This window comes from Suncus etruscus, chromosome 1 (assembly GCF_024139225.1).
Source record: "Suncus etruscus isolate mSunEtr1 chromosome 1, mSunEtr1.pri.cur, whole genome shotgun sequence".
NCBI lineage: Eukaryota > Metazoa > Chordata > Mammalia > Eulipotyphla > Soricidae > Suncus > Suncus etruscus.
This window is the reverse complement of record NC_064848.1, coordinates 4,774,043-4,786,572: the sequence shown is the minus strand read 5'-3', so window position 1 is coordinate 4,786,572 and position 12,530 is coordinate 4,774,043. Positions and strand designations below refer to the sequence as shown.

The 12,530-nt window shown below is 40.0% G+C and overlaps 1 protein-coding gene across 1 annotated transcript in view; it reads left to right on the top strand.

Annotated features, from left to right (window-relative positions):
* MAP2K5 (mitogen-activated protein kinase kinase 5) overlaps positions 1–12,530 on the top strand; it is a 261,121-nt gene that overhangs the window by 93,397 nt on the left and 155,194 nt on the right. The window contains exon 10 of the mRNA XM_049782784.1: positions 2,956–2,995. Coding sequence (XP_049638741.1) covers positions 2,956–2,995 — 40 coding nt within the window. The remainder of the gene's footprint in view (positions 1–2,955; positions 2,996–12,530) is intronic.

Sequence of the window (12,530 nt, the reverse complement as noted above, 5' to 3'; positions counted from 1 at the left end):
GAATGGATCAGATTGTGATTCAAAATACAGCAAAAGGGGTGGGGCTGAAATGAGAGTAGAGCAAGTAGAGTATTTGCCTTGCATGTGGCCGACCCTGGGTTTGATCTCCAGCATTCTATATCGTCCCCTGAGCATCATTAAGAATGGTCCCTGAATGCAGAACCAGGAGTAACCCCTGAGCATTTCTGGGAGTGGTCCTAAAACAAAAATAAATGTTGAAACAAACAACCTTATATTAGTATAGAAAGTAAGCAGTAATTTGTTTTAAAAATGACATAGGGGTTATACTTTAAAATCTGAATTTATATAAGGTATAATTTATTTTTAATTCTGGGAATTATGGAAAAACTAACTTTGTAAATTAATAATCTTTATCAATACTAGGGTGGTTAATATTTAGGAAAACTCTTTAGGTACTTTTATAGAAGTGAATGTGAGTCATAGTCTTGATTTTTAGTGTGGAGTAACATTTCTCTATAATGAATTGATAAAATAAAGGCTGTTTTACCTTCCATAATTGGTTTGACCTTTGTCCACACAAATAGGAAATACAAAATGAATTTTATAAAACACTTACATATGCGAATATATAATTATATTTCCCTAAAACCTAAGCTTGTAATATTTTATGTAGGAAAAATGATAAATGCTGGGCCAGAGAGGTAGTTCAAAGAGCTGGGTGCATGCTTTGCAAGCAGGTGGTTCGGGTTCAGTCCCTAATGGTTCTAGAACTAAATCTGTAATTGCCCCTGAGCACTGTTGTTCATGGCCTGAAAACAAATTTTAAAAGTTGCAATTACTTATAGGTTCTTAATAAAGGAACTATTTAAAGTGCAAGCCAGCCACTTTAAAAATACTTGCAGGTATTTGTTCAATTCAAAACTGTACAAAAAACTAGGGCTGGAACAATAGTGCAGCGGTAGGGCATTTGCCTTGCATGCAGCTGACCCAGTACAGCTGACCCTGGGTTTGATCCCTGGTGTCCCATATGGTCCTCAGAGCCAGGAGTAACCCCTGTGCATCACAGAGTGTGGGCCAAAAACAAACAAACAAACAAACAAACAAAAAACCCTGAAAATGTTCAGAAAATAATTGCATTATGGGGTCAAAGACATAGTACAGGAGGCAAGGTACTTGTCTTGCACACAATTCCCTCTATTTATGGCACTGCATATGATCTCCTGAGCACTGCCAGGGGTCACACCTGAGTGTGACAGATAGTCACAGATAGCCCCTGAGCAATGCTGGGTGTGGCCCAAAGTAACACAACTGAATTTCATTCTATATAATACTGGTCTTCAACCACTGGCCCACCATCTTGTATGTAGGACAAAAGCAGGTCAGGTGACAACAGATTGAAGAATACTTATGTATAATTTTACCTCAATAAAGCTGTTAACACTTTTGTTAAAGCAACCACATGTTCTGCCAAAATAGCAGAAAGTGATGGTTTCAGTTTGATCATACATACTTTGTTTTTATTTTAAGAAACAAGAATTTTTACTATTACCAACTAAGATTTGGCATCCTGGTAAATATACTTTGTAACTTGGCAGGTAAGGCCGGGGAATTCTGGGAAAGTGAACTTTCATTGCCTCACATGTTGTCATGTCTGACCCCCCATCTTGATATATGCTGGGTGAGAAAAGAACAGTCCAATCTTGACTGATGTGCTAAAGTCTCTCCACAATAGGATTTTAGCTTTTCTGATCTTATTTCTTTTAGTCTTTCCTGGATGTTGGGTAAAAGTGAATGTTGATGTTGTGTGGTTTGGTTTTAATTTATAGACATCATTCAGAATGTACATAAAGTATATGTTTGATTGACACAGTTTATTTAAAGACAAAAAGTTCTTGAGAGGTAATAGTTAATTTCTACAAAACATGGCTTTATTTCAAAAGTGCATACATTTATAATCATTGATTTAAATGGTCATATCTGATCTCTTGGGCTTTTTTTTTTAAGCTATTTAAATATTGAACCATAACAGCTTTAGGCAAAAACAAACCACATACGTAATCCTGATCACTCTGTGATTTCTCCCATGATTTTATATTTGAAGTCTTAACTCATTCCATGTTTTGGAGATTATTTTGATAAAATTGATCAAGGGACATAGTTTATTCATATCATGTCTGTGATGGAAACAAGCAAAAGGAAGATAGCCCATGTTAGCTGTCTGTTAAATGTGCTGCTTCATGAGGGCTACAGAGAACTCAAGACACTCAGTGGCAGCCTGTCCCTAAAGGAGCTAGTGTGGGCCCGGAGAGATAGCACAGCGGCGTTGATCCAGGACCAAAGGTGGTTGGTTCAAATCCCGGTGTCCCATATGGTCCCCCGTGCCTGAAGGAGCTATTTCTGAGCAGACAGCCAGGAGTGACCCCTGAGCACCGCTGGGTGTGGCCCAAAAACCAAAAAAAAAAAAAAAAGGAGCTAGTGCCAGAAGACCTGTGTTTAAGGTCTGTTTCTGCCCCTTACACATGCTGTGCTTTTGAGCAAACTTGAGCTTTGTGCTTCTAAGTTTCTCTCTGCCAGGAGAGAGAGAACATTACCACCACGGTCATTTTAATGCAGTGGAAAGTGAATACAGGTAACCCATCAAGGTCAAAAGTATATTTTGACTATTTTTTTAAATTTTCTTTTATTTATTTATTTTTGCTTTTGGGGCCACAGCCAGTGACACTCAGGGGTTACTCCTTGCTATGCACTCAGAAATCGCTCCTGGCTTGGGGGACCATAGGGACGCCAGGAATCGAACCGAGGTCTGTCCTAGGCTAGCGCGGGCAAGGCAGACCCCTGACCCTTTGAGCCACTGCTCTGGTCCCTATTGTTTATTTTTTAAAGTGTTTCCATACCCCTGTGCTGTAGATAGGTTCAAAAGGATATTTATGTCTTTACCCTTTTTTATGCTCTTTTATAATCCTCAGTAATTTTATTATTTTTTTCTTCCTCTAGAGCATATCATGTCCCAAGTGGCAAGATATTAGCTGTCAAGGTAAGTGCTGGATATATTTTTATGAAATTCTTTTTTTTAAAATGTCTATTGTAAAATCACAGTTTATTCACAACACAGCTGTCTCAGGCATCAAATGTTCCAACACCAATGCTACCACTAGTGTGACCTTCCTTCCACCTACCACCTACAGATTCCTACCTACCACCCTAGCTTCCCCATTTCAGGTACAGACAAATTTACTTCATACTGTTTGTTACAACACAAAGGCATTTGTGTCATTGTCTAAGAACTTACTGGGCTGTGGTGGAAGCTAATTGAACCTTCTGTGTTGCTGTTCAGACTCACAGAGCTTGGTGGTCTTTACCATCAGATTTACCATGATTCTACTGTGGTGACACTACAATAAAATTTTGAGAGATATGATTCAGATTGAGAGCATGATTCAGGATCCAAAGATCTGGAACAGTTTGGTAGTTGGCAGTTGAAAGAAGTTCAGTGGAATTGGCTGTTTCCATAGGAGGCTGTTGTGTGTATATATGGCTGCTGTGCCTTCAGGCAGAAAGAACAATCTGCCTGACCCCGTTTTGGGCCTTCAGAGAAGGCCCCATAGTTGTCAGACAAGATCATTTTATGAAATTCTTGATGCTCACCACTTTTCTCTGTCTCCCTGTTAGCTTAGGTCACCATTATTGGAGAAGAGGAATTGAAATGGTTTAGGGTGGTAGGTGGGGGGGCCTGAGACATGCTGTGATGCTAGGTGGTGGGGTCTGGGGCCTTCTTGTGATATTCAGAGTTCTAAAGATGTTTCAAGTCAAGCTCAGAATGGTTAGTTTTATCATTTATGAAGAATTTATCTCATTGTTATCTACTCTTCTTTTTGCATCCCTGCTAAATGATCTTTCTGCTGTCTGACAGCTCCAAAGCTTAGTAGTTCTTTATGCCTCACCCACCCCACCACACACACACACACACACACTGTACACACCATTCTGCAAACTGCCATTTTATGTGAAACAGTTCCCCTGAAATGTGTCCTTTCAGGTCTCTTCCTCCTTACTTACCTTGGGGTTGTACCAGTCTCATGTCTTATTCTTTTATTTGTTTAAACTTGATTGATTGATTGATTGATTGGTTTTGGGGCCACACCGAGGTGCTTAAGGGTTACTCCTGACTCTGCACTCAGATATCACCCCTGGCAGACTGGGAGACCATATAGGATGCTGGAAATCTAATCAGGTCCCTCCCAGGTTGGCCGCATGCAAAGCAAAAGCCCTACCGCTGTGCTATCTCTCCTGCTCCCTCATGTCTTTTTCACCCAGACTTTCGTATTTTCAGTTTTCTGCTTCTCCCATGCACCTCTTCACAGCTCCAGAGGAGCCTTGATTCACAGCTCTGGTCATATCACTGTCATGATACATCCTTGTTCATTCCTGAGAGTGGAAAACATGAACCCTTAGAGATCCACCTTCTTCTAAGACTTCCTAGTGCCCTGAAATACCCAGAACTACACACACCACCTGCCAAGCTGGACATAATTCAGTGATTTCAGATTCTCTCATTTGCCCATCACCTAGAAACTATTCCTGCTGTGCTGTTTTGCATTTCTTCTCTGGCATTGGCCATTGTTGCTTGATCTTCTCATCATGTAATCTTGGACTTCCTGAGCTCTTTTCTCCACCATTACTCATCTGGGGACTCCAGAGTCCCTATGACAGGTTTAGGGAATACTTCGTTTGTCAGTGAACTTTTGATCCCATGGCCCTTACTGATTCCCATATCTGCTCCTTCCACTTAAGGGGGTGCTGAACTTCACCCTTCACCCCTTCCAGCAATGATGCCTAGAAACTGTCCACTTAATAGGATGGACCATTATATTAGTCATTTCATTTTCTATCTCTCAGGGATCATTCTTTTGTTTTGACTAATGCCCAGTGCCAAGAAGCATTTTGTCTCTGAGTTTTCATCTGTTCCTTTTTGATTTTGCTGGTTGCTACTCTAGCCTAGGTACAGTTTTTCTGCATGTTGACCATACCTTTAACCATTCTCTCAGAAGCAGAAGCTATTATTTACGAATCATTTTTACTTTGCCTAAGCACTCATCTTTTTTTTTTTTTTTTGGTTTTTTTTGGGCCACACCCTGTGACGCTCAGGGGTTACTCCTGGCTATGCGCTCAGAAGTTGCTCCTGGCTTCTTGGGGGACCATATGGGACGCCGGGGGATCGAACCGCGGTCCATCCTAGGCTAGTGCAGGCAAGGCAGGCACCTTACCTCCAGCGCCACCGCCCGGCCCCCTAAGCACTCATCTTATATTTTCTTCACTTACTATTTAACAAGTCCCTTTGCCATGATTACCTTTTTGGTTTACATTTCACAGGTGTAGAAGGTGATGCACAGAAAACTTATATAGCTTGTTCAATGTCCCTTAGTCAATAAATAATAGAAAAGGGATTTGACCCTGGGTAAATCTTATCATGTTCTTTTTCTTTATGCCTTATGGTTGTTGCTTAATCTCCCCAGATTTGACTTCAGAAAGCATCAAACTGATCACATCTCTTCCCTTTGCAGGTTTTCAAACACACTGCATTATTGTTTACATAAACTAAAAATTTGTTCCTGGAAGAGAACTCAAGATCTTTATGATATGTCATCAAGCGGCTTTTATAGCATCATTCTCCATGTCTTAATCCAGTGTTGCTTTAAGTCCAACTCATTACTTTATCTTAACCAAGATAAGCTATTCAATTCACATTTTTCTCTCTCATTAAAACTTCACTTGTATCCTGTCAAAAAGCTTAACTCCTTCCAGAGGCCAACTTCTAATCTTGTTCTTCCATTGAATTTATGTGAATAAACCCTGTCACATGTATGTGTTTATGTGTATCACTCACTTTTCCCAGACCTCTCTATAATGTATGTGTATTTTTTTGCTTTGTGTTTTTTGGAAATCACACACCCAGCTGTGCTCAGGACTTACTCCTGACTCTGTGCTCAGGGATCACTCTTAGTATGGCTCTGGGGATCTTATGTGGTGACTGGGACTGAACTCAGGTCAGCTGCATGTAAGGCAAGTGCCCTACCACTGTACTTTCTTTCCCCTTATGTGTTTTCTTTTATGGGTGTTGATATATATGCATGGGCTTGTTTTTTGTGTTTGGTGTACATGTACATTTTCCCTTTTATATTGAAATCTCTTTGATAGTAAAGAAAAGATATTATATATATCTTCTTGTCTCACTCATTTATGTAGAACTTTGCATTGTGGACTATAAAAAATCACATGTAATGACTAGATGCTCAATGCATAATTTGTTGCGTGATGGACTGATTAAGTACATTTTGTTCTTTCATTTGTCCTTTAGTTCATTCATTCTTGTAGGGTAAGCTTCTGAAAGCAAGGTCAGTTCACACACAAAATATCCCATATTGTTCTTTGTATGGCCCATTGCTTTCACCTAGAGTATTTCTTAGCCTTTTTTTTTTATTGTAATGGGTGAAATGAAAGGTTAAGAGTTAGATGTGCATTTGATCTTTTCCTGACCCTCTTCTGACTTTTGTGTGACTTCAAGCATGTCGCTTGAACCTCTCTGTGACCTCAGCTGTGACACAGGCTGCTGGGTGTCTCAGAGGGATTTCAGAGAGCAGCAAATCACAGTCCTGGTCTAAATATGGTCACCTGCAGGGCTATGATGCTTATGTAGGATGATGAGAAAATGTAATTTCCAGAGTCAAGTGGTCACTTGGACCCACACTTGGTACATCTGTGGGAGCAATTAGATTAGAATCCTTGAAGAGCCATTACTTTTATTCTTTCTACTCAAAATCTTGTTTATATTTTTAGGCAAGAGGTGAATATTATGATCTTTCTCTTTTCAGATTACAGAAAATGTTAAATACCACATTAGATATTTTTAAAGGCGGGTTGAATTTAATCTGTATCTTATACTGCTATATTTAGAAAATATTTCTGCCTTGGAGAGAACGTTTTAAAAATGAAGCTAATCGGGCCCGGAGAGATAGCACAGCGGTGTTTGCCTTGCAAGCAGCCGATCCAGGACCTAAGGTGGTTGGTTCGAATCCTGGTGTCGTGTCCCATATGGTCCCCCGTGCCTGCCAGGAGCTATTTCTGAGCAGACAGCCAGGAGTAACCCCTGAGCAACACCAGTGTGGTTCCAAAACCAAAATAAATAAATAAATAAATAAAATGAAGCTAATCATATTTAATTTTATATTATTTTGGATTGGGGTGACCACACCTACTGGTGCTGTGGGCTTACTCCTGGCTCTGTGCTCAGAGATCACTCTTGGAGGTGGTTGGAGTGATATGGCTTTATATGTGATGAATCTGGGTAGGATTGAACCTGGGCCTTCTGCTTAAAAGGCAAGCATACTATATACGTATACCTGCTATACTATCACTCTGGCTTATTGATTATATTTTAAAGATAACTAATAATAATGGCATATTATAATACATTTGATAATGACTAAATACATTTGGAAGTCATAAAACATGTTTCTAACTAGCTTATTGGGAATTTGGGATATAGTTAAGCAAGATACTCACAAGCAACTAGATAAGGAAAGCACCTAAAGTTCTGTTAACCATCTTGTAAACAAATTGTTTTTATGTCATGAATAAATTCTATGAAATCCTTTGAAGGGTACCACTTAATGCATTTCATGGTACTGTTTATTTCCTGATTGGGAAAAGAATACTCATCAGACGGGAAGTTTCTTACGTTTCACGTGTGCTGATTATCATTCTTCGCCAGTTTTGGGTTTCTGCTGCTTTTAAGCTAGCATTTAAATGGACCATTTGATTAATCATTTGTATACTGACTGTAATCCTCCCAAATTTCCGTTCTGAATTGTGCATACTGTAAAAGACAATTATGTCGCCCCAGATTAAATAAGCGAATTAAAACAGAATAGCGGCTTAATTTGACCTGTGATTTTGCTCTCCTTGCCTTTCGTGGAGCATGTGCCACTCCAGCAAATAAATGAAGTCATCCATGACAGCTTGTGATGAATTGCCGTATTTATACTGTATATTTTAATAGCCTCACACTAATTTAAATTGAGCACAGAGTAAATTATAATTCAGTCACTTGACTGCTTATATTTAACTTGACAACTCATCCTTATTTGTCCTGGAGGTGTATGGAGAGCACCGCAAAGGCACTCAGGTATTTCAATTTCTCACTTAACCCTTTCCTCATACAATGCTTTGCGTTCAAATTCTCTCCAGTTTGAAAACCGGAGTCCTTGCTAGGGAAACAAAGAATAACAATGACCTCTCAGGAAACACAGATTTCCCTTGTGACCTTGAGCAGAAAATTCTGTTTGCCACAGTTTCCTGTTGCTTTCTAATAAGAAATTGTACTTGTTGGTTGTTTTTTTGTTTTTTTTTTTATTTTATTTTGTTGTTTTTTAAAGCAGTGCTCAAGCACACTTACTAGAGTGCCCAGGGGAAGGAGAATTACAGGGTGCCAAGTTTCCAGAAAATAGAAGAAAAATTTTATAGACTTGTTTATAGGGCGATTTTTATTTTCTTTTTTACTTTCCCTGTCAGCTTCCCAAAAATTAAATCACTTTCTACCTTAGGAACTCTCCCCTCTCCTGGACTTTTAGCAAAGTCCAAGAATGATCACAATTTATTTTAAGTATAGTGAATTGGTTCTACAAATATAGTGTCACTTGGTACATTTTAGGTCATTGTGGCACTTTTATTTATTTTGGTGTTTATGTCCTCTGGTTTTAAATCCAGTTGGAGAAGTCTAGCAATTCATTTCCTTTCCATCTAGAAACAGCTTCTTATTTAGAGGATGATGGTTGTAAGGAGCACTTTAATTAAATCCCACATCACTGAATGGACACTTCTATGAGCAAGTTCCAAGCTAGGTGCAGAGAGCAGGAGGGGAAGGAAACACAGGACTCAGTCAGCCTTTGCCCTTGGGGAGCTCACAGCTACTTTATCCTCATAAGACTTCTGTGTTTAGGAGATGAGACATGCCTGCTAAAGGGGAAATGTGACAGGGAGAAAGAGAAAGGGCCAGAGCTTGAGATCAATTCTGAGGGAGGACTTAGAGGCTCACTTCACAGAGAGGGTGGTGACTGTTAGGCTGAGTCTAAAACTGAAAATGTTTGGGGCTAGAAAGATAGTACAGTGGGGTAGGGTGCTTGCCTTTCATGTGCTTAACCCAGGCTTGATCCCCTACATCCCACATGTTCTCTTGATCCCCACTAGGAAGGAGTACTACTTCCTGAGTGCAGAACCAGAAGTACTTAACCCCTGGGCACTGAATAATGTGACCACAAGTACCCTAAAATAAAAGAGAAAACGTCTTCCTCAGATGGACTGTGGGATGGAGAGAGGATCATGCTTCAGGAGGAGGGAACAGGAGGTGGGAGAATGGGGAACATGAAATGTGTATGACCGACCAGTAAAGCAGCAGGTTTTCCATGGTTTTTGGTTTGTGGTGGGAATAGAGAACAGAGGAGCTGGATTCACAACTTGGAACGAGGCTGTGGATGAATTTCTTGACAATCATGCTAGAATTTTAGCGGAATGGTGGGGATAACGTGGAAGGGATGTGTTTTGGTCAGTAGCTAATTCCACAAAGTTCACTTTCTCATGTCATTTCAAATTTGGGGTCTTGAAGGTGCAGTACCTCTCAGGATCAAATGAAACAAGGAGTAAATGTCATTTTTGAAACTTCAGAATAGTGATTCTCAACCTTACTGTGAATTAGAAATCACCTGAGGAGTTTTATTTTTAGCTTTTCTAATTCTTTTCTCAATATTCCAATGTGGGTCTAACGTCAAATAATTTTGTTGATCTGAAGTTTAAAGTGTTCTAATTTAATTTTAAATGACTAAAATAAACTATAGTTAATGGCTAGGGTTGAAACCACTGCTCTCAGGCAGATCATAATTAATTTCCTTTTAGCAGAGGACTTGTTGGAGGTTTGATAGACTCTTGGTACTTGAATAGTCTGTGAATGGTCTGTGAATAGGGTGTGAATAGTTTGAATATTGAATATGTTATGGACTAGAATTCTAAGAATACTGAATGAATTAATTTTATTAAGGTATATAAAGACACAAAATGTGAAGACTATTGCTGGGAACTGACTATTGTTTGGGAGGAATATTTAAATGTTTCTTAGTAGTTTTGTATCACACTTACAAAAATGTATCATTTTCATGAAAACTTTTATAAGTGGCCCTAAAGTAAACTTGTTATTGAAAGTGATTGTGCCTCCCCCGTTTATTTTCCTCTGTCCCAAGTGGATGTTGATAGTATAAAAATGCATGTTTAGGAATCACTCTTTTCTCCCCTCGCTTTATCAGCAATCTATAGTTCATAATTTGGATATTTTCCCCAATAGGATTATCCATATTCTGCTATTGTAATGCAAACTCTATTTCCTAGTTCCTAGAAACTGCCACAAGTTTTCAAAATTGTTTTCAAACTATTTTATTCCCATCCTTATCTTTTTCTTTACTTTATTGGTTTTTGGTTTTTGAGTCACATCTGGTGGCGCTCAGGTGTTAATCCTGGCTCTATGCTCAGAAGTCGCTCCTGGCAGGTTTGTGGGGACCATATGGGATGCAGGATCCGAAACAGGGTATGTCCTCTGTTGGCCCTGTGCAAGGCAAATGCTTTACCACTGTGCTATGGCTCTGGCCCCTCCCATCCTTATCTTTTTCAAGTAAAAAAGGTTTTTCTTCAGTCGGCTTCACTGAAGTGCTAAGTAGGACTTGAATTATTTGTGGTTTTCATTCTTTTTTTTTTATAAATTATCTTTATTTAAACACCGTGATTACAAATATAATTGAAGTTGTATGATTACAGTCATGTAAAGAACACCCCCCTTCACCAGTGCAGGATTCCCACCACCAATTGCCCAGATCTCCCTCCTCCCCACCCCACCCATACCTGTACTCGAGACGGCTTTCTTTTTCCCTCATTTATTCACATTGTTATGATAGTTTTCAGTGTAGTTATTTCTCTAACTGCACTTATCACTCTATGTGGTGACCTTCATGTCATGAGCCGCAGCTACATGGGAAGATGGGGGGAAATAAGGGTTGGGACTGAGGCAGTAAAATATTAGAAATGAGATTTGTAGGGCAGTATCAACTGGGAGGCTTGGCAGGCCCCCAGCCATCCTTGTCTTTTTCCCCTGACTCCAGGCCTTCCCTGGGTGCCAGCTCAGATGGCCAGAAGTGGGTTCAGGTGGACTCTTAGTGGTCCTCAGGCTTCCCCCCTCCCTCCGTACTCCAGGGGGGAGGTGCATGGGGAGGAGGGCGGGCAGACATCTGGATTCCGGTTTCCTCCTTGATTCTGGAGACCAGCTCTTGCCAGGTATGGAGTTTGGGGAGGCCTCATACTGGAGCCCTTCTCCCTGGCCTGGGGAGTGCTGGGAGGCTTGGCAGGCCCCCAGCCGTCCTTGTCTTTTTCCTGTGGTTTTCATTCTTAAGAAAAAAACAAGTTTGAGTTTCCCTGAGCACCAAGCTAGGAGTGAGCTTTTGACTCATTGCAGTGTGGCCTGAATGACAGAAAAAAAGAGAGATGGACAGATAGACAGAGATAGAGGCAGAGACAGAGAGAATGAGCAAATGAGTCCCAGCGCCAAAACAATAGTACAGTTTGTAGGGCATTTCCCTTATACGAGGCTGTCTTGGGTTTGATTGTAGGCATTCCATATGGTCCACCAAGCACTGCCAGCAATAATTTCAGAGCACAGAGCCAGAACTAACTCTTGAGCACCACCAGGTGTGGCTCAACAACCCTTCCCCAATGTGAGAAAGAAAATTGGGAGGCCTTTGAATTGGGGAAGGATCCTAACTTTGTCAGATACCTGAATCATCCCTGAGGTGAAATATAAATGAAAAACAATGTTTTGAAAGGTATTTGGAGCTGAAGTGATAGTACAGTAAGTGGAATGCTGCCTTCCATGCTGCCAACTTGGAATCTCCAATTTAATCCCTGGTACCACCTGAGCCCACCAAAAAAGATCCCTGAGCTCAGAGTCACGGATAAATCCTGAACATTGCTGGTTATAGATACCCACCCCCATTTTTTTTAAAGTTGCCTTTAAGCTTTAACCTTTTATAATAGGACTAGCAAAGAAACATTACCCCCATTGGAATAACTTATTTTAACATACTTTTTAAGATTTTTTTTTTTATGTTTTATAACAAACGCCTTAGATGTTACTTTTAGTCTTCATCCTCTTACCACATAGGATTTGAATTACAAGACAATCCTTTTTTTTTAATGGTTTCAGGGTCATTTCTGTCTTACTATTCTGAAAATAGCCAATGTGGTCAAAATATGGTATATAAATTAAGGGTGTTATACCTTAACTGATTTTAAAGCCATTAATATTGACCTCTGAGACCTGGCTTTTTCCTTGGCCCCATCAATCACTTCTGTACCACCTCCCCCAATACAAAGGGTTAGTGCGATGTGGACACTATTTGTATTTCTAGGAGCTATAAAGTGGCAGGGAGAAAAAAAATGGAGGATTGTTTTTTAATTAAAAAGACACCATATTTTTTCTT